The sequence below is a fragment of the Pezoporus flaviventris genome, unplaced genomic scaffold, assembly GCF_033815535.1.
Source record: "Pezoporus flaviventris isolate CSIRO_AGI_PZ_B2104156 unplaced genomic scaffold, CSIRO_AGI_Pfla_v1 ptg000036l, whole genome shotgun sequence".
In the NCBI taxonomy this organism is placed as follows: Eukaryota; Metazoa; Chordata; class Aves; order Psittaciformes; family Psittacidae; genus Pezoporus; species Pezoporus flaviventris.
The window spans coordinates 3,129,543-3,151,017 of record NW_026892584.1 but is presented as its reverse complement, the minus strand read 5'-3'; the positions used below and the strand labels follow the sequence as shown (position 1 = coordinate 3,151,017).

At 44.0% G+C, this 21,475-nt stretch overlaps 1 protein-coding gene across 2 annotated transcripts in view; it reads right to left on the bottom strand.

Annotated features, from left to right (window-relative positions):
• Positions 1-9,631, bottom strand: part of LRP5 (LDL receptor related protein 5) — a 126,668-nt gene extending 117,037 nt beyond the window's left edge. For both annotated transcript variants that reach the window (XM_061462835.1, XM_061462836.1), the window contains exon 1: positions 9,430-9,631. In XM_061462835.1, coding sequence (XP_061318819.1) covers positions 9,430-9,517 — 88 coding nt within the window. In that variant the 5' untranslated portion in view covers positions 9,518-9,631. The remainder of the gene's footprint in view (positions 1-9,429) is intronic.
• Between the last annotated feature and the right edge of the window lie 11,844 nt (positions 9,632-21,475).

Below are 21,475 nucleotides of genomic sequence, written 5' to 3'. Positions count from 1 at the left end.
CTCTCTCACACACACACACACCCCCCACACGCCCCCCCCCCCCAGTATCTCACACACTTCCACATGCACATACTTCATCATAAACTAGCCAGGACCTTATAATACTTTCCTAGGTCAACACTTCTGCCAACTACGAGAAAACCTGTCCCTGCTCTGGGAAGCTGAGTGGTCTGGTAGCACATTTAAACTGAGTAACTAGTAGTCACAAAGTAAAATCCAGGCGTTTTCCAGGTCTCTGGCTCATGCTAAACAACTTCACTTTACACAAATGTCTTGAAGGCTCTTTAAAACACTAAGAATTGCAAACAGAATGACCTTGGCATTAACAGGTACTTACACGGGGATTTTGTCACAACCAGCCAGGACTACCCCAAGCATTACCACTCCCCAATCCTGAGAAACATGTTGTTTTCAGTGGCTTTGGAAGATGAAGGGAAGCTCAAAACTAGCCAGGATAATTCCTTGGCCAACTCTGCCCTTTAAAATTTTCACAGCTGAGCATTTAATTTTTCAGTTGCAGTCAGATGCGATGGTGACATCGAGTGGAATGACCCTAGCCATGAAAACATTTCAAAGAGAAAATTAATCACAACCTATATCACATTTTTGGCCACAAACTGACCGTGAACAGACAGCAACTCCTCTGAAAATATTAAAACGTGTTTGTCAAAAAGTTTATTAGGTAAGTAAGACCTAGCAACAGACTGTTAATATATCTACTGCCAAGCACGCCATTGGAAGTTCAAATGGTATGGATTAGTTCTGCACACAAGCTACAGAGCTCACTTCAGTTATGTGCCTGCAACTCTTGTAGAACACCTACAGTTTATCTGTTGGAGGGACAACACAGCAGGAGGTTCCAGGAATGCCTCGATGATTACTTCCTTCTCGAGAGGTGATAAGAGGACCCAAATGAGGAGAGGGGCTATGCTGGACCTTGTTTGCAACAAGGAGGGGCTGGTGGGGAATGCGAAGCTCAAGGGCTGCCTTGGCTGCAGCGACCATGAAATGTTGTAGCTCGTGATCCTGGGGGGTGGGGGGGGCGGTGCGCAGCAAGCTTACTACCCTGGACTTCAGGAGAGTTGACTTTTGCTTCTTGAGGGATCTGCTTGGTAAGATATAATAAGATAAAGTCCTGGAGGGAACAGCAGCTCGAGAAAGATCATTAATACTCAAGGATCACCTCCAAGCTCAGAACTGACACATCCTGACAAAGAGGAAGTCAGGCAAGAACTCTATTTGAAATAACTGGTTATGCAAATTAAAACTTCCAAAGCCCTTTTAAATGATATACACAATAAACATAGTGATTGATACACTGGTTATGATTCAGTGGTCAAAGTTGATACCTTGTATATAACAAAGGATTAGGTTTTTGGGTTTTAAATTCTGCTGCTTTGAGATGTTCAAGAAACAACATTCTGGCTTTTGTACTAAGCTACAAGTGCTAAGACAGAACAATAAGTATGTTATACAGATATCCCCTATAGTTAAACAGAGGATAAATCTCATAACCTTTCATTCCTTCTCCTTCTTGAATTATTCACTGTCATCAGCAGGGACAGCTTGTTATCCAAGAGCCAAACTCTTACTTTTTCTCTTCCTCCATAATGTAATGGAAAATGAATACAAATATACTTCTACTTTGGAATGTATTTTCGTGGCATCACCAAGATGCTGGTCTAAGTGATTAAAGTAAAACAGTATGTGAAAACAGACACACAGCAGCAACATTTCCTGGGTTACTCCAAATACCATAGCTTTGCGATTGTCCTTTTCACGCAGTATTTCTTTGCCCCAAACCCCTTCTTTTTCCACGATAACTTGTAGAAGCTGTCCTTTATCAACCATTTTGAAATGTTTCTTGAACAAAAATAATAAAGACATACGGCCTTTCACATTGCCTCAAATATCAAGTATGAACCACTTCTAAAACTTAAAGCTAAGGAATTCAACTTAAAAGAATTAATAAAGTTCAAGACAGACATTTAAACCCTCAAGAGCCTCTTCATGGTTAGATAGGAATATGCCACAATTCACAAAGTATCACAGAAATGACAGACTGATGGAAAAGGACATGACAAAGTAACCAAGCAACCCACAAGGTGCAACACAGACCAAAATCTCGTAACAATGAAATAGCTGGCAGACAACTCACTCAGTGTCACCAAAAAGTATCCTTCAGTCTTATCTGAAGAGCCAGACACAGAGTAAGTTATTTAGGAAGTCAGAGAAACAAGAAAAAAATAAAAACTCCACTCTACAAAGAAACAAAGCTTCAGGTGGCGTAAGGCGCCTACTCCAGAAAGGCCCCAGAGATGTGTCATGGTGGGAAACCTGAAAAACACTTTTCTACACCATGCACAACCCAGCTCTTTAGTTCAGGAACACATACAAGATAAAATAGGGTTCTTCTGGTCACCACTGTCACTGAGTCCACTGAAAAAGAATTTCACCTCTTACAGCAAGGCAAACCCAGATCGTGATTTAAGAATTACCAAGAGAAAAGACAATGGCACAAGCGTGGCATACCAACGTGCAGCTGTAGGTCAGGACATCCTACACACTAGACAACTGGAAGCAATATAAGTCTCACAAAAAAATATTGGTTTAGTTAATCCACAAGATACATATTCATTTCAGCATTCTGTGGCTGGTTTTTTTTTTTTTAGTTCATCTAAAGACAAGTAAACTGAGGCAGGCTTAGGGGTATGTCTCCCTCTCAATTTATACAGATACAAAAGGAAGCAATTTCACCTTCTTCATAGCCATGCTCTCTAGTGTGAAGGTTTAGACTAAAAATAATAATAAAATATATTGCCAAAAAAACCCAAACCAAACATTCTCTTTCTCTCCTCCTTGTGAAGTCCAGCTAGGATGATTTTTAATTTGGAAGAACAGAAAAGAATGTGTTTATGCAAAATGAATGAAAAAAAAGAAAAAAGTACAAGAACTGGACAAAGCATCCATGAATGTAGAATTCAAGTTAAACTGAAACTTCCACAGAAGGTGTGCTAAAGTTTTTGACATGGATTTAAGTGCATTATTGTTAGGCATAACCTGGATCTAATTCAAAATGTGGAGTATATGGCTTAAGCTTTAAGTACATACACTATTCTATAAAAGTTCTCAAATGACATATCAATAACCCATAGATTATAACAACACTGTACACTTTTTACATTTTCTCCTACCCTCCATTCTTTTCCCTTTTGATTTAATTAAAACCAGCACTGAACATCAGAAGAGAACATCCACAATATCACATTTTAGTAATTCTACTTGATTTCCAAACCCAACAGCCAAGAAATTCACTAAGCAGGTGCACTCCAACCACAGCTCCTCCTCATCTGGCAGCAGGTTTAGGAACACGAAGCAGGCAACACTTGCTCTCACTCTGGCTTTTTTTTTTTTTGACTGTTAAAACACCACAGAAACAAAAGGTCAAGCTTCTGTCTTCACCTGCTGCCACCTCTTACCTCCATTCTAATTCTTCTTGAGGATCAGCAGTCCCCCAGAGCTAATTTATCACTTTTACTACCATGTGCAACAAGCTACAAGTATTAACAAATGTTTAATGAATCACATTTAATGTAATAACACAGTGAAGTGAAAGTCAATATATACTCCAGCTAACCTAAAGAAAGGGCAACAGAGAACCTCTGGAATCATCATTGTCAAATCCCAAGCCAAATGAAGAGATGTCAAGGTAAGGAATTCAATCATTCATCTCCCTCTCAGACAAAAGTCCAGCCAACAAGGGTACTGTAAAAAGGACAGAATCATCAAACTAAGAGCACTGCACTTTGAAGGGACCTCATGTGCCCTCTAACAAGAATCCATGAGAAAAAACCTGCAAATCCAGCTACATCAAAAGACAGCAATATAATTTCAATCTTTCCACCTTTCACAGTGGATGGAAGAGGTACAACCTAGCACACTTGCCAATTCCTTTCTCCAGCCGCATCATTTTCCATCATAGTTCAGGAAAAGCATACTTCATAGTTTTATTGAACAATTACCTGGTTTACCTCCTTAGTCTCAACAGGAAGACCAGAGTTTAAAAACCTTAATTCTGCCTCCACAAAGACAACATTTATTACTGTTCAAAGGAAGTTACCTTTAACTGGGGAAGCTCAATTTCCTTACGTATATAAGATAAATAATAGATGCTGTGTTAGCAGAATATTCACGATTAGCCAATACTCATACAGCACTTCAGAAAGCCAAAGTGCCAAACAGTATTCAACAGCTATTATAAGTGGGGACATTTTTAAATACATATGCCAACATTTGAGCTTCTCACACCATTGACAATCATAGTAGGAACTTACTACTGCATCTGCTGTCAGTGCTGTTTACTGCAATAGCAATAAACATTCATACTGTGAAATGAAGACAATTTGGTAGCTTATTCACAGTTGAGAAATTTCTTTCCCAGTAGACTGTCCCCATTAAGCTAATCTAACAAATCACACTCATATAAAGTATATATTGGTCTAAAAGCAGTTTCAGTTGCTTTAACCTTTTTATCATCCAGAGCAAACAAACCAGTTTAAATCAAGTATGTTTCAATTTACCAACATCCTTGCAAAAGTCCCCCATAGATTTAGCACTAATACAAAATGACACCTGACATCTCCCTATGCTGGCAGGCAAAGTGTAAGTCAAATGAGAGTAAAGGAAACAGCGAAACTGAAAATCCCATTTATTACAGGGATAATTTATTACACCCATTCTTTACACTCTTTGGAGCTTTTCAGCAGAATTTTGCAGTTTAACAGATACTTTCAATCTTTACTGAACAGAAACCACAAAGATGAGATGCTGGTGATCTCCACGTTCTGATTTTTCTGAGAGAGAAGGAGTGGAAAGAACTGTTGGCCCAAAAACTCCTAATAAACCACTGCACCAAGCAATACTTTGTGGGACATACTTCCCAGTTTCTCTCCTCCTCTCACCACAACTGTTTCATCACCCAAAATCTCAAGACATACTCAAAATATCCTTTGACTCTATCATGAGACTTTCCATAGCCTAATTTAATAGCAATAAGACTCTCCAGAAGTAATTCCTGCAGTTAGAGGTCCCAGCTGTGGGCTGTCAGGAGATGGCACATCTTTGACTTCTTCAGAAAGTTTCAAGCATCCAAACAGCACATGGCTTTGGCCAGCCAGTGTCCCCAGCCAATAACCTAATTATTTGCTTCTACCCTAAGTGAACCTGCAGTGTTGTTGGATACATCCGGATGGAAAGCAATTTAGCAGAAAAGGAAAATAATCCACATGCCTCAAAATCTCCAAACTAAATGCTGACTCCATTATGCGTAGTAGAATTGCATCACTGCTGGCCTGTGCCGTAAACTGGGGGGATATTTGCTCTACCTCGAGGCTCAGGTTGACAGCTATTTGAGTTCTGCACAAAGGTCTTGAGCAGAAAATAACAACTACTTCCTTCAAGTGGTTTCAGTGCTGTGTTTTTTCCAGCCATATCAACTCCCATGAGAAATTCCAAACTTACAAAAGCCAAACATTTTGAATGTTTAATAGCTCTTGGGTTAAAGACATAACAAAAAAAAAAAAAAAAAAATTAGAGGATTTCTTACAATGACAAGAAATAAAGTTACCCACCATAACTTCTTTCTAACAAAGAATTTAAGCATAGTAATTGTGCTCAACCTCATGATGGCATATTGTTTTCATAAAATACAGCATGTTCACAAAAAATACTGATCTAACACGTACTAAACCTTGTCATTAAAGCTATTTCTGAGCATTACAAATAGAGAAATCTCTTTATTTGTGCTTTAATAAAAAGAGAGAGAACTACTTCTAACTGTATTGCTGGCTAAACTTTAACTAGAAGCAAGGTTACATTAGACACCCTTTGTAAGTCACGTGTGTCTATATTCAGAGAGATTTTGTAACCTTTACTTGTTGTTATGCTGCCAGTGCTTACCATAACAATAAAGGGTAACAAGTTCCTAGAAACAACCTCTCTGTTTGTTAAAAAAGTTACCTTGGCTTGCATTAGTCAAGAAATATGCCTGAGAAAATTCATAGCTGGAACAAAACCACATTATAAACCAGTAAAAAACAAACCCAAAAACATTCTTAAGATAAAAGTTAAACCACCTATTGTTTAAAAAAAAAAAGAAAAAAGAAAAAAAAAAGTGCAAAAATACAAGAGGCAATGGTGGAATTTACACCAGGCTATTGATGAAATGCATTCATGCTCTTCTGAAGTACAGACTTTGTGTGTCACGCTCATTTATGTATTACAGACACATCTACAGTATGAGTAATCTTAAAGAATGTGTGGATGCTTTAAAATCAATTTAAAATGAAACTGATTTAATTTAAAATGAAATAGTAACAAATAAATTCACACTCCATACCTAAGACTGTTAAAGCCATCATATTTTGTCTGGAGATTGAAGATTCCATGCTTCTAAAGGATCAACTTAAACTTCAGAGTCAGACTGGAGTTGCAGTATTTCCTCACTATTTCAAGAGGATTTATGACCATAATTTGTGACAGACCCTCATATTATGCTAGTGGTATTTACTAGGAAAGTAGCCCCCTAAATCAATGACAGACCAACTGAAATGGCACTGAAATGCAGTTAAGGACTCCTACATATCACATTTCCCCATAATAAAATTAAAATGCACTTTTTATTCCACCTCCATCTCTAGTTTCAAACTTTTGTAACCACCCTGTCACATTTCTCTGCTCACCTCTGTCTTGCATTTTTCTTAGTATCAGGCAAATAGAATCATAGAATCATGGAATAGTTAGGGTTGGAAAGGACCTTAAGATCATCTAGTTCCAACCCCCCTGTCATGGGCAGGGACACTTCACACAGAAATAGTCTTTCCATTGAAGAAATCTAAGATACAGTCCCACAGTTTTGGGAAATGTTTTAGTGCACAGCAAGCAACAGCTAACCACGCTTTTGAGGGTTTAAGTAAAAATAATTCTTGCTTGAGACAATTCTTCCTTGAGAAGAATTATCTCAATTACTTTCACATTTTAAGAGCCCCACATAAAACACCTACTGTGCAAGATTAAACATCTAGAACTTTCACATGAAAACATGCTGCTGTCATAACTATCTTGCTCCTTAATATTTTGCACAGGTAAGAAATTCCTCCCTTCAAAGAAGTACTGAATGTAATGATCATTTTGTCTTATCTCAGTAAAAAAAGTGTCAAGTATAACCCATATCTGAAAGAGGTTCATCATTATTTCAAGCCACATAAATAACACCACTCCTGACACCACCATGTATACAGCAAGGACACAGCTCTGCAGCAAAATTATTTCATAGCCAAAATATTCAGGATCCATTGCAACATGCCAAACTTTGCAGACACTTTAAAACTGCAGACGTTCCAGGATATCCCCACTCTTGCAGAGATGGATTTAAATATTTGTAAGATAAGCACACAAAAATAAGAGTTGAAAGTCCCTTGAAGTCAGGCATCTGTGTAAGCAGAGTGGAGGTTCTCTGAAATTGAACTATAACCGTGGAAAGCCTCTCATAAGTACATCCATGCTCCTTCTGAAAGGACAGATGAGCTGCCCTTAAAAGTACCATCCAGACCAACTTAACAAGAGTCCCATACCTTCCTACTAAATAGGCAGAACAAAAGCAATGTCATTAAGATTTATAACCATGATTCTTTAGCTAATTAGTAAAAAAAAAAAAAAAAAAAAAAAAGGCACATTTGTAGAAGAGCTTTTCCATGCACATTAAGGAAGGTGACTCTTGATACAGAACACGGACTATGTTAAAAGAATCACCATCTCTAAAACATGGCGAAGGAAAACCAAGCTCCAAGTTATAACTTGAGTTTTCTTGTGAACTTTTATTTTCCTCAGAGTTCCAAATCAAAAGTTATCCCTTTTTTAATATTCCCATTAGAGTCTGTTAAGTAAGTGTAAATGGTTAAATCTGTTAAGTGATGTAAAGAAAATCCTCAAGAACACTATCAGCCTGTTCTCTCTTCATCTGAGACTCCTGTATGTTGATTCCCCCACCTCCAAAGCTACATAGCTTCATTCAGTCAAGTAGGAACATGAACATCTTTACACAAACGTAAGCATTCAGAAGAGGACAAAGCCAAGCTTCAGGTTTTCTGAAACATCTAAAAAAAAAAAACCTAAGGCAACATGCACAGAGAAGGTGCATCCAGAGCTGTGAAGGGCATCTTTTCACATAACCCTAACAGAAGAAGCAACACATAACACACACCTGCACAGAGCTCCAACTAAAAATACAGAACGATGATGCCAGCAGAAAATGCTGTTCTCTGGCTCTAACTGACAGTTCTAATAGTTACAGACAGTTTGAAAAGGTGGGTGGCCTAATAAAGGAGGCCCCGAGGTGATGTTCTGACAGCCTTGGCCACACTGCCGAATTTTCTACATAGGAAATCACAACTAGGCTTCAGCTTGCTGAACCTCGGGGGTAACGTATTCGGGCAGACCAGACACAGCAGCAAAACAATCCCAAAAGTCTCACACATGCAGCCCTAACTCCCCATCTTCGGGGATGCCAAGTAGGGACCGAAGCAGGGATGAGCAGAAAGGATGGGGAACAGACCTCAGCCTCTCCCCACGGGTGCTACAGGCAGAGCACTGCCTCAATTCGTGCTTTTAAAAGATTAACGCGTTCGCTTAAAAACGGAAAGCAAAGGGCACACTCCGCGCCCGGGACCGGCAGCGGGTGACCGCGGGGCCCGGCGCTCCGGCGGCACAGGACAGACGGGACACAGCTCCGGCAGCCACCGCGGCACTGGGCCCGGGCCCGGGCCGGACACCGCCCGCCGCCGCTTCCAGCTGGGCCGGCCGGTTCCTCCTGCCGCAGTCCCCCCTGTCCCACAGCCTTAAAACGGAGCTGGGGGGCCCGGAAGGGACCCACACGCACACATTCTCTTTCCACTCTCTTTTCCCCCCACCCCCTCCCCAGCCCTGCCAAGAGTTTGATGAGCGACACCCGACACCCTAGCGAAATCCCTGCTCGGAACCGCGGAAGGACGGGAACGGAACGAGAAGAAAACGGGGAGGGGGGCGACTTTTGTCTTTCTTGTGGCAACTGTACCCGTTTACCTGAGCCACCCGCGGGGGGGGGAAACCGGGTTCAACCCGCAGGAGGGATGGGAAGCAGAGGCCTCCTCCTCCTGCGTCCCCCTTTGCACGAACGTGGGTGACGAGGAATAGTTTCGGGGGGAAGATTCACCCAGTCTCCCGCCCTCCTCCTCCTACCGTCCCGTCCATGTGCGCGTCCTTCCTCCGCCGCCGGAGCCCGGGCCGGGCCACCCCCCCAACCCCGGCGAAGCGCGAGGGAAAGTTTGCTCAAGTCCGACAACAAAAGGGACACCGGCTCCTGCCTCCCGCCGCCCCGAGCCCCCGAGAGCTTACCCGCAGCCGAGCCCGGCCCGCACCGCAGCACCGAGGCGGCCAAGAGCCGCAGCAGCAGCAGCGGGAGCGGCGGGGCCACAGCCTCCATGTTGTGCCGCCGCCGCCGCCGCAGCTGCCGGAGCCCACGGAGCGTCTCAGGCAGGCTCCATGCTCGGGGCGCTGCGCTCGGCGAGGAGGAGGAGGAGGAGGTGGAGGAGGAAGGGAGAGGGCGGGGAATGGGGAAGGCGCTGGAAACGACCCTCCTTCTCCTTCTCCTCCTCCTCCTCCATCATCCATTTCGGAACCGCCCCTGGGAAAGCGACCTTGGCCATGGCTGCTTAAGCTTCTAGAAGGAGACTTCGTGAGCACTGAACCGATAATTTGGTGAACTGGAAGATATTTCCACTGCTGTCAGGTGACTTGTCTTAATAAAGATAAATACGTGTGTTTATCTGCCCTGTTAGAGGGAGTCCAGAGGAGGCCATGAAGGTGTTTTGAAGGCTGGAGTCACTCGTCTATAGAGACAGGCTGAGGGAGCTGGGCTTGTTCAGCCTGGAAAAGAGAGGGCCCTGAGGAGACCTTAGAGCAGCTTCCAGTGACTAAAAGGACCGACAAGAAATCTGGAGAGGGGCTTTTGACAAGGGCCTGTAGTGACAGGACAAGGGGGGATGGCTTTAACCTGACAGAGGGCAGATTGAGATGAGATATTAGGAAGAAGTTCTTCTCTGTGAGGGTGATGAGGCACTAGGAAAAGGGTAGAAACCCTGCTTCTCAACATGAGGCCTTTGCAATGCTGGGGACGGGTGGCAGAGAGCTGACCAGCACCTACCTCATCCTGAAGCATGTCAGGTACTGCCCCCACCTTCCTAACAGGGATAAAATGAAACAGCAGAAGTTAGGAATTTCCATCTGAGTCTCCTTTTCCCCTTGACACCAATTCTACAATAGGAAAAGAAGTTGCTCAATGGCCTTGTATAGAGATGGAAACAATAAGGGTGTGCCTGGCATCCCCTGACACTGTTTTTGCAAGGCTAAGAGTTGAAAATCACAAGCAAGTACTTAACAGATGGATGATACACTTTATAGTTTTGTTTCATTTAAGAGACAAGGAATTCCAGGTTTCCTAGTTGCCATGTACTAATTTATCTACCTTGCTGTAGGTGCTACAGCAGCAGCTGAGATTTCTTCCTGGTGCCCCATGGATCCCTGCCCACCTCAAACTCCAGGATCAAATACTCAGGAATTAGGTCTTGTTGCTTACTCCATTGCAGATTCCCCCCCCCCAACTTCCTTTCCTCAGAAGGGGAAAAGGTGCAGTGGTTTGTTTTAGTTCTAAAGGCAGTGGTATTCAATTTAACTAAGAAAGCAGTTTAAAATTTCAAGGAGTTACAAAAGGCTTATAGTCCTGACCTTGAAGTTGACCTGCAAAGAAAAATAAAGTTTTCTTCTCTATCTTGCTGCTGCTTTAATGTATAAAGAACATGTATTTTAAAGAGGCCTTTTTTTAGGTGGCATTTAAACCCTAGAAAAAATCCTCAGCTTTCTTGTAGACAGGAAAACCTGAAGTTGACCTTTCTTGATGAAAGTCTGTAATAAACTGGAGCCCAACTCTGAGCAAATATAAATCATTAATGGCAAAACTTTGCGTGAACACCAACTGAAAAACAGTTTTGTTTTCAATCTGTTTAAAAAAAAAACAAACTGCCCCGCACCAGACAAATAACTGGAAGAAAGATTTCTTTGTTGAGGACAGTGAATGGACTTTACTTTCAATGGGTCTAACCTCCTGAATCATGGAACTTAGCCAGCTGCTCCCAGCCCTTGGTATCTTGGAGCTGAAGGTCCTGTAGTAGAGTGCAGTGTGGCTGCTGCTGTTCCTGCTGTATCTGAGTATTGCTTCTTTACTTCCCTACCTGACCCTGTCAACCTGCACAGGCAATTTAGGACTGGCAGCATTTTATAGAGAAATAGCAGCATCTGAGTGCACATGAGAACGCAGCAGTATTTTATACAAGAGGCTAAAACAGATAAAGACAATGCTGACTGACAAAGGACTTTGGACTGAGAGATATCAAAACAGAAATATACCCACTGTAGAAAGAGATATTAAACCAGGTAGGTCCACTTGTGGCTGATCCAAGCCACACACCAACCTTGCTGTGATGGGTGACTACTCACAGTTCTGGGGAGACCTTATAGTAGCCTTCAAGTATCTAAAGGGCTTCCCTTCCCTTCTTTTCCCTTCCCTTTCCCTCCCCTCCCCTCATTCTGTTATGTTCCATGCTATTTACTTTAAGGTTGCAAACTTTCCTGCATAGACAGGATTTACAAGTGCCACATCTGGAATTGCAGTCCCAGCATTTCCAGCGCAGTGGTTTCCAGTGTTAAGATCCCAGTGAGACTGGTAATGGCAACCACAAACAGGACTGGGAGCTCACAAAAAAAAAAAAATAATGTGGTAATGGGACTACAGAAGGAAAAAGGCAGAGAATGGCAATCCTTTAGCATTTGCCAGTGCTTGAGATTTCCTGCAATACCCAGAGTCCGTCTGCCAAGACCTTCTGCTCCAACAGGGACAAACAGGACACATATGCCAGTAACTCATACAGGGAGATCTGGAGACATACAAGCCAAAGGATTAGAGTGTTATGGGACAGAGACTTCCTGGCAGAAAGGAGTTTAAAGAGAGAGATGGCTCACAAAGGTTTGTAAGAGAGAAACTAATATTTAAAAAAAAGCATGAAAAATGTCCCCCTGCTATCATTTGAATCAACATTTAAGGGGTTTCTGTGTGGGTGAGACAGCAAGAGTAAAGAGCCTGTTCCCAAAGCCTCCTGCTGGCTAGCAACCTCGGGAACAGAGGGGCTGACACTGCTTGAGAAACATGTCACCAAAAAAAGTTCTGAAAACATAAAAATAGTTCAGTGGGTTTTCTTGGTGGTGATTCTTGGACTCTGAATGCTTTTCTGGTTACAACTACACTCCCTGCTACAGCTACAAGAACAGCAGTCATCACATTTCCCTGCACTGTACGAGCAAGAGTTTCTCTTTAAAACCTCCATGACAGCCACCTTTGAAAATTGCTTGTAAAATTAATTCTTCCTGGCACTGGAGCTGCACCTTATGTCTATTTATTGGCTATCAAAGTTCTGTATCATAGAGAGAAAATATTCTGAAGGGAAGGAAAATTCCATTGTAGAGGAGGGAGAAGATTACCATCCAGTGTCTCAGAGTAGGAGTCCTCTCATCAGCTCTTTTGCCCTGTGTTCCTTCTGAAAGACCATCTTCTATTTCAAGCAATGCCTATTGCCACTGTGGCAATCTAAAGCAATAGCAAAAATTAAGGAAGTCAGCACAGAGATAAGTATTGAAGTAACACTAAAAAATATCCCTAGAGTGAATCATAGATTCACAGAATGGTTTGGGTTGGAAGGGACCTTCAAAGGTCATCTATTCCAGCCCCCCTGCAATGAACAAGGACATCTTCATGTAGATCAAGTTGCTCAGAGCCCTGTCCAACCTGACCTTGAACGTTTCCAGAGATAGGGTACGTACCACCTCTCTGGGAAACATGTTCACTGCTTTACCACCCTCTTCATAAAAATCTTCTTCCTTATATCTAGTCAGAATCTACCCTCTTTTAGTTTAAAACCATTCCCCCTTGTCCTATCGCTACAGGCCCTGTCCCCATCTTTGTTATAACCCCTTTAAGTATTGAAAGGCCACAATAAGGTCTTCCTAGAGCCTTTTCTTCTGAACAACCACAACTCCCTCAGCATTTCCTCATAGAAGAATGTTCCATCCCTCTGATCATTTTTATGTCCTCCTCTGGATCCTCTCCAGCAGGTCCATGTCTTTCCTGTACTAAGGACCCCAGAGTTGGACTCACGACTGCAGGTGGGGTGTCAGCAGAGCAGAGTAGAGGGGGAGAATCCCCTCCCTTGACCTGCTGGTCAGGCTGCTGGTGATGCAGCCAAGGACATGGTTGGCTTTCTGGGCTGCAAGTGTACGTTGTCAGCTCATGACCAGTTTTTCATCTAACCCTAATCCTACTGCTCAGGGGTACTCTCAATCTCTTCATCCCTCAGCCTGTATTGATAGCAGGGGTTGCCCCAACCCAGGACCTTGCACTTGGCCTTGTTGAACCTTATGAGGTTCATATATGGCCCAGTTCTTGATCTTGTCCAGGTCCCTCTGAATAGCATCCTGTCCCTCAGAGGCATCAACTGCACCGCTCAGCTTAGTGTTCTCGGCAAACTTGCTGAAAGCGCACTCGATTCTACTGTCTATGTCATTGACGAAGGTATTCAGCAGTACTGGTCCCAGTACAGACCCCCAAGAGACACCATTTAGGGGTGATCTCCATATGGACATTGAGCCACTGACCACTGCTCTCTGGATGTGATCATCCAACCAATTCCTCATCCCCTGAACAGTCCATCCGTCAAATCCATGTATCTCCAATTTAGAAAGATGTTGTGAAATAAAAGAAATTAAAATAAAAAGCTGAACACAACAAGAAAATATGTTCTGACTCCTCCTTCTCTTTTTTTTTTTTTCCCAGACTGCAAGGTTGTTGTCTAGCCTGAGCTGCGTCCGTGTAAAAAACAAAGCAGGCCTGTTTGTAAAGCAAGGCACTTCCTTTTCTCTGTAGCATCTAGGGAAATAAATTACACAGGAAAAAGGGTAACAGAAGCCTTCTCCAAATCATAGAATCACAGAATGGTTTGGGTTGGAAGGGACTTTAAAAGCTCATCTAGTTTCAACCCCCTGCCATGGGACAAGGACACCTTCTACTTGACCAGGTTGCTCAAAGCCTCATATCAACTGGGGCAGTATTAATTTGACAGAGCTTCCCTACAGATAGGTAGGATACAAGAACAGATGTTCAACAGTTCATGAGAAATTATGTGATTTAGTGTACCATCTTTACATGCCCCTACACTGCTCCAAGCATCTCTGCACTTCATTGGTGTCTACGTACTGAGTAGAGCAAGAAAAGATTCTTTTGAAGGAAGAGTAAACACAATGTTTATTCATATAACAGCCAAGTCCTGTCTCACTTTACACCCCAACCAACTGTGGTTGATGGGCACATGTAAAATAATAGCAACCTGTTACATTCTGGGTGGCAGGCCATGGAGTGTGTAACCTCTGTAGTATTATTACCCTTTCAGCAAGCATTTTGGTGTGCAGAAGAAACATTGCAAAACACTGTGATCTGTTAACAGTTGTTCATTCTTGTCATAGTCACACCTTAAATGAAAAAAATCACTTCCACCATTAAAAGCATCACCAAGTGAAGTACATGAGGATTGGAAGATGTAGAAATAGTATCATGACAACCTGGTGGTAAGGTGCTCACTTAAGTGAATTACAGGCAATGTCACAGGCTGAGGTAATTTCTTTGACGTTTTCAGTGTCAAAAAAAAAAAAAAGTTTCTTTTACCTTTGAAAGCTGCTCAAGATAAAGAATGTTGTAAGCAGGGGTGAAGCCATGCTCGACTAGTTATCATCTGACTAATTTTTGTGGGTGTTTAAAGATACCAGGCAAGACTTGCTGTGTCTCAGCAAGATGGGAATCTTTCTCGTATGCTATGGAAAAGGCCTCATGATATGGCTCAGTGCCATGACTACTTAGATATTAAAATGGTGGATGTTGAAACTGATCCTGAGCACAATCTGTTACATGAACTCTTCCTGCCATCTGCTTGCTGACAGCACTGGGAGTGGTTATTGCTGGGATTACACTGTGTGTTCCAGTTGGCTGCCAAAGAAAGTAGAAGGAATCATAGAATCACAGAATGATTTGGGTTGGAAGGGACCTTAAAACTCATCCAGTTTGAACCCCTGGCCACGGGCAGGGACACCTTCCACTAGACCAGGTTGCTTCAAGCCCTGTCCAACCTGGCCTTGAACACTGCCAGGGATGGGGCAGCCACAGCTTCTCTGGACAACCTCTGCCAGGGCCTCACCACCCTCACAAGGAAGAACTTTTTCCTAATATCTCATCTGTGTCGTCCGTCTGTCAGTGTAAAGCCATTCCTCCTTGTCCTGTCACCCAGGCCCTTGCCAAAAGTCCCTCTCCAGATTTATTGTTGGCCCCTTTAGGCACTGGAAGGCTGCTATATGGAAGTTAATGGAAGAAAAAAGCAAGATGACCTGTGGGGGAAAGTTACAGACAGGTGTAACTGGGGAAAAGGATGCCCTGATAAAGTTTACTGCAAGATTCATGCATTACTAGACATCAACACACATACATGTATTTCATTAAACATTCACTCGAACAGTATCTAGCCAGCATTTTGTGGTACATAGGAATATATACAGGAATACGCCTGCACTGAATTCATTACGTGGCAAATCAGTTGACTGAAACTCTGCCTGTACAGACAAATGAAGGTATTTCTATGGTGGCGCAAATGGGTGAAGTGCGTGTGAAAGTCTGGAACAGAGAATAACAACCATAACAGTGCTGTAGATGGCAGCATTGGTGAGCGTCACTAGAGACGGCAGCTTCCGAGTAGCTGAGCTAACACCTACGATTTTATAGGAAAGTTTTGTAGCACCTTTCATGGTTTAAACAGGGTGGGATTTTTCCACCATTAATGTACTTTTCAGTATTTGTGCTTTCTAAATAATTAGTGTTTCCTCTCTCATCCCTGTTGGACAAAGTACCTTGGCCTGTTGGCAATAGCTCTCTGAACAAAATCAGAACTATTTCAACAGCTCATGGGAACCCTGGCCAGTGATAAGGGACTCACTGCAGTGAGCACTATAAGGTCTGATGCTGTTCCTGGAAGATAAATAGTCACAGTAAGTCGCTATAATTCACAGTAAGTCAGGAATCTACTGAGGGCAAATCCGGAGGTCCTACTGGTCTGTCAACACTATCTAAAGAGCCTCCATTTTCTTTTCCAGGGAGTCCAAGATTAATTAAGAAGTAAACAAACCTTTAGTCACACAGAACAGCAAAACCTGCTCTCACTTTAGAGTCAGTTTGAGTTTCAGACTCCCTCATGCCAGAAGATGGCTGTTGAATTTGTGTGGCAAACAGGATGGGGAAACTGATCAGGTTGGACTGTATTCACAGTGATAAGCAAGCACAATGCTGTTTCTGTGAGCTTCTCTATCCACTAACCATTAATTCTTACAAACTGGTTTTGGGGCTGGAGTTTTTGCTCCTAGCATCTGTTCAGTTCTTCATACCCTATAAACTGCTGGTGTCCAGAAGAGAAGATGAACATTTGATCAGGACTCTCATCCTGCTGGAGCACTTCAGCCACTTGAAAAGTAACACGGTGAGCTGTAGGCAATCCAGGAGACTCCTGGGGAGCACTGAGTATAACTTAAGTCCTACCAGAGGGGATGTGGTACTGGGCCTTTTACTCACCAGCACAAGTGAATTTTAGGAAAGCAAACTTCCAGCTGTTCAAGGAGCTGGGCAATAGGACCCCCTGGGGAACTGCCGTCAGGGATAAGGGAGCAGAACAGAGCTGGCACTTCCTTAAGGATGCTTTCCATAAGAGCACATGAACTCTTAATCCCCATGTGTAAAAAAATCAAGAAAGGACTGCAAGAGACCAGCATATTTAGGCAAGAGACCCACCTGTCAGACTGAAAGACAAGAAGGAAATGCACAGGCAGGGGAAGCAGGGACAGGTCTCCTGGGATGGAGTATAGGGATGTAGCCCGGTTTTGTACAGATGGGATCAGGAAGGCGAATGTGTGGCTGGGGGGATGCAAAGAATAATAAGAAGGGCTTCTACAGGTATGTCAGCCAGAAAAAGAAGGTCAAAGGAAGTGAACCTCCCAGATGAGCAAGACTGACAAACTGCTAACAAGAGATGAGGAGAAGGCTGAGGTACTCAACAAAATTTTTTGCCTCAGTCTTTGCTGGAAACCTCTCTTCCCACACCTCTCAAGTGGATGGACTGCAAGATGGAGACTGGGGGAGCAAAGTTACTCCCACAGTAAGAGAAGATCAGGGTAGTAACCACCTGAGGAACCTGAACATCTATAAGTCTCTGGGACCTGACAGGGTGCATTCCAGAGTCCTGAGGGAATTGGCTGATGTAGTTGCCAAGCCACTGTCCATGATATGTGAAAAGCCACAGCAGTCAGGTGAAGTCCCTGGTGACTGGAAAAAGGGAAACATTGCAGCCCTTTTTAGAAAAGGGGGAAAGGAGGACTCTGGGAACTACTGACCTGTCAGCCTCACCTCTGTGCCTGGGAAGATCATGGAACAGATCCTCCTAGGAACAATGCTGTAGTACATGGAGGACAGGGAGGTGATTTGAGACAGCCAGTATGGCTTCACCAAGGGCAAGCCCTGCCTGACCAGCCTAGTGGCTTTTCTATGATGGAGTGACTATGTCAGTGGAAAAGGGAAAAACTATGGATGCCATCTATTAGAATCATAGAATCATAGAATCGTTAGGGTTGGAAAGGACCTTAAGATCATCAAGTTCCAACCCCCTGCCGTGGGCAGGGGCACCCTACGCTGAATCATATCACCCAAGGCCTCGTCCAACCTGGCCTTGAACACTGCCAGGGATGGAGCATTCACAGCCTCCCTGGGCAACCTATTCCAGTGCCTCACCACCCTAACAGGAAAGAATTTCCTTCTTATATCCAACCTAAACTTCCCCTGTTTAAGTTTTAACCCATTACCCCTTGTCCTGTCACTACAGTCTCTAATGAAGAGTCCCTCTCCAGCATTGCTATAGGCCCCCTTCAGATACTGGAAGGCTGCTATGAGGTCCCCACGCAGCCTTCTCTTCTCCAGGCTGAACAGCCCCAACTTTCTCAGCCTGTCTTCATATGGGAGGTGCTCCAGTCCCCTGATCATCCTCGTGGCCCTTCTCTGGACTTGTTCCAACAGTTTCATGTCCTTTTTATGTTGAGGACACCAGAACTGTACACAATACTCCAGGTGAGGTCTCACGAGAGCAGAGTAGAGGGGCAGGATCACCTCCTCCAGCCTGCTGGTCACGCTCCTTTTAATGTAGCCCAGGATACGGTTGGCTTTCTGGGCTGCAAGCGCACACTGAAGCCGGCTCATGTTCATTTTCTCATCGACCAGCACCCCCAAGTCCTTCTCCACAGGGCTGCTCTGAATCTCTTCTCTGCCCAACCTGTATCTGTGCCTGGGATTGCTCTGACCCAGGTGCAGGACCTTGCACTTGGCATGGTTAAACCTCATGAGGCTGGCATCAGCCCAACTCACAAGTGTGTCAAGGTCCCTCTGGATGGCATTCCTTCCCTCCAGCGTTATCAACCAAACCACACAGCTTGGTGTCATCAGCAAACTTGCTGAGGGCGCACTCAATCCCACTGTCCATGTCAGCGACGAAGATGTTAAACAAGACCGGTCCCAACACCGATCCCTGAGGGACACCACTCATTACTGGTCTCCAGCTGGACATTGAGCCATTGACCACAACTCTTTGCGTGCGGCCATCCAGCCAGTTCTTTATCCACTGAGTGGTCCATCGATCAAATTGATGTTGGTCTAATTTAGAGACAAGGATGTCATGTGGGACAGTGTTGAAGGCTTTGCACAAGTCCAGGTAGATGACATCAACTGCTCTACCCCTGTCCATCAGTTCTGTAGCCCCATCATAGAAGGCCACCAAATTGGTCAGGCAGGATTTCCCCTTAGTGAAGCCATGCTGGCTGTCACCAAGCACCTTGTTGATTTTCATGTGCCTTAGCATGCCTTCCAGGGGAATCTGCTCCAAGATTTTGCCAGGCACAGAGGTGAGACTGACTGGTCTGTAATTCCCCAGGTCATCCATTTCCCCTTCTTGAAAATGGGGTTATATTTCTCTTTTTCCAGTCATTGGGAACTTCACCTGACTGCCATGATTTCTCAAATATGATGGCCAGCGGCTTAGCAACTTCATTCACCAGCTCCTTCAGGACCTGCGGATGGATCTCATCAGGACCCATGGACTTGTGCACGTTCAGATTTTTAAGATGGTCTGGAACCAGTTCCTCTCCTACAGTGGGCGCAAGGTCTTCATTCTCACAGTCCCTGCATCTGCCTTCCAAGACTTGGGTGGTGCAGTCAGAGCCTTTGGCAGTGAAGACCGAAGCAAAGAAGTCATTCAGAACCTCAGCCTTCTCCAAATCCTGTGTAGCCAGTTCTCCTGACAGCTTCCTGAGGGGGCCTACATTCTCCCTAGTCTGTTTTTTATTTGCTATGTACCTATAGAATCCCTTCCTGTTATCTTTAATACCTCTAGCTAAGTTTAATTCTAACTGAGCCTTAGCTTTCCTAACCTGGTCCCTAGCTTCCCGGACAACATCCCTGTACTCTTCCCAGGCCACCTGTCCTTGCTTCCACTTATTATAAGCCTCTTTTTTCAATTGAATTTTCCTCAGGAGCTCCTTATCCATCCAAGGAGGTCTCCTGGCCCTCCTGCTGCACTTCCTTCTGGTTGGGATGCAACACTCCTGAGCTTGCAGCAGGTGATCCTTGAATATCAACCAACAGTCTTGGGCCCCTCTGCCCTCTAGGGCTGTATCCCATGGAACCTTACTAAGCAGGTTCCTGAAGAGGTCAAAGTCTGCTCTTTTGAAGTCCAGGGCAGTGAGCTTGCTGCATGCTCTTCTCACTGTCCTGAGGATCTCAAATTCGAGCATCTCATGATCTCTGCAACCAAGGCTGCCCTGGAGCATCACGTTTCCAACAAGCCCTTCCCTGTTGGTGAGCACGAGGTCAAGCATGGCACCTCTCCTTGTCGGCTCCTCTATTATTTGCAGAAGGAAGTTGTCTTCCACACAATCGAGGAACCTCCTGTATTGCTTGTGCCGGGCCATACCGTCCTTCCAACAGATGTCAGGGTGGTTGAAGTCACCCATGAGAACAAGAGCCTGCGAGCGTGAGGCTTTTCCTATCTGTCTATGGAGTGCTTCATCCGCAGGTTCTCCTTGATCAGGCGGTCTGTAACAGATGCCCACAGTAATGTCTCCCATAGCTGTATTCCCTTTAACCCTGATCCACAAACTCTGTGTGGACTGCTCACCTGTCCCCAGACAGAGTTGCATACTCTCCATCCTATCCCTAACATAAAGGGCAACTCCCCCTCCCCGCCTGCCAGGCCTGTCTTTTCTAAAGAGCCTGTAACCTTCCATTCCGACACTCCAGTCATAGGAGCCATCCCACCATGTTTCTGTGATCCCTGTTATATCATACCCCTGTAGATGTGCACACATCTCTAATTCCTCTTGTTTGTTCCCCATGCTACGGGCATTTGTATAGAGGCATCTGAGCCGAGCTCCAATTGAAGCTGTCTCATTGGCTCATTAGAATTTCTATAAGGCCTTTGGAGTGGTCCCCCACAACTTCCTTCTCTCTAAATTTGAGATGTATAGATTTGATGGATGGATTTTTCAGAGGGTGAGGAACTGGTTGGATGCATTTAAACTCCTCAGTGTGGCTGGTGCAGAGATGGCTGGGACAAATTCACGCTGCAAGAAAACAGTTTGGAAATCAAATTGCAAAACTTTAGCCAAACTGAAACATTTCAATGGTTATCTGGAATTGCTTAGGTACGTAAGAACCTAGAGAGACAGGAATGCCACAGAACACAGACTGCTTGGCCAGTTGTTTAGCTTGTATGTGAGGAGAAATGCTGCAGATGCAGCATTCTGAGAAATCACACAGAGGAGTGAAGTCCTCCCTGTTTGGGCATTCGTCAGCATGTGGTAAGCAATTACATTGTGCATCACTGTTGTGTACTGGAATTTTTCTTTGGTTTAGCTCTGTTATTTCCCTTTTTCATTATTATTATTATTAGTAGCAGTATTATATGATAAAGTCTCAGAGTCTTAGAAGAAGAGAAAAAGTGAGAACAGCAAAATACGCTGCTGTAAAGAGCATGGAATTAAATGAACACAACTGAGATCCCCTAGGAAAGAAGTTCATAGGAGTCTTCAGTCCTTATCAAAGCATACCTAAGACACAAACTGTCCTAATGTAGAAGCGGCAGGGAGAAAGAAACTGAATCATGAGGCTCTTTGGCAACCATACCCATAGAGAGCAAGCATGTAGATTGTG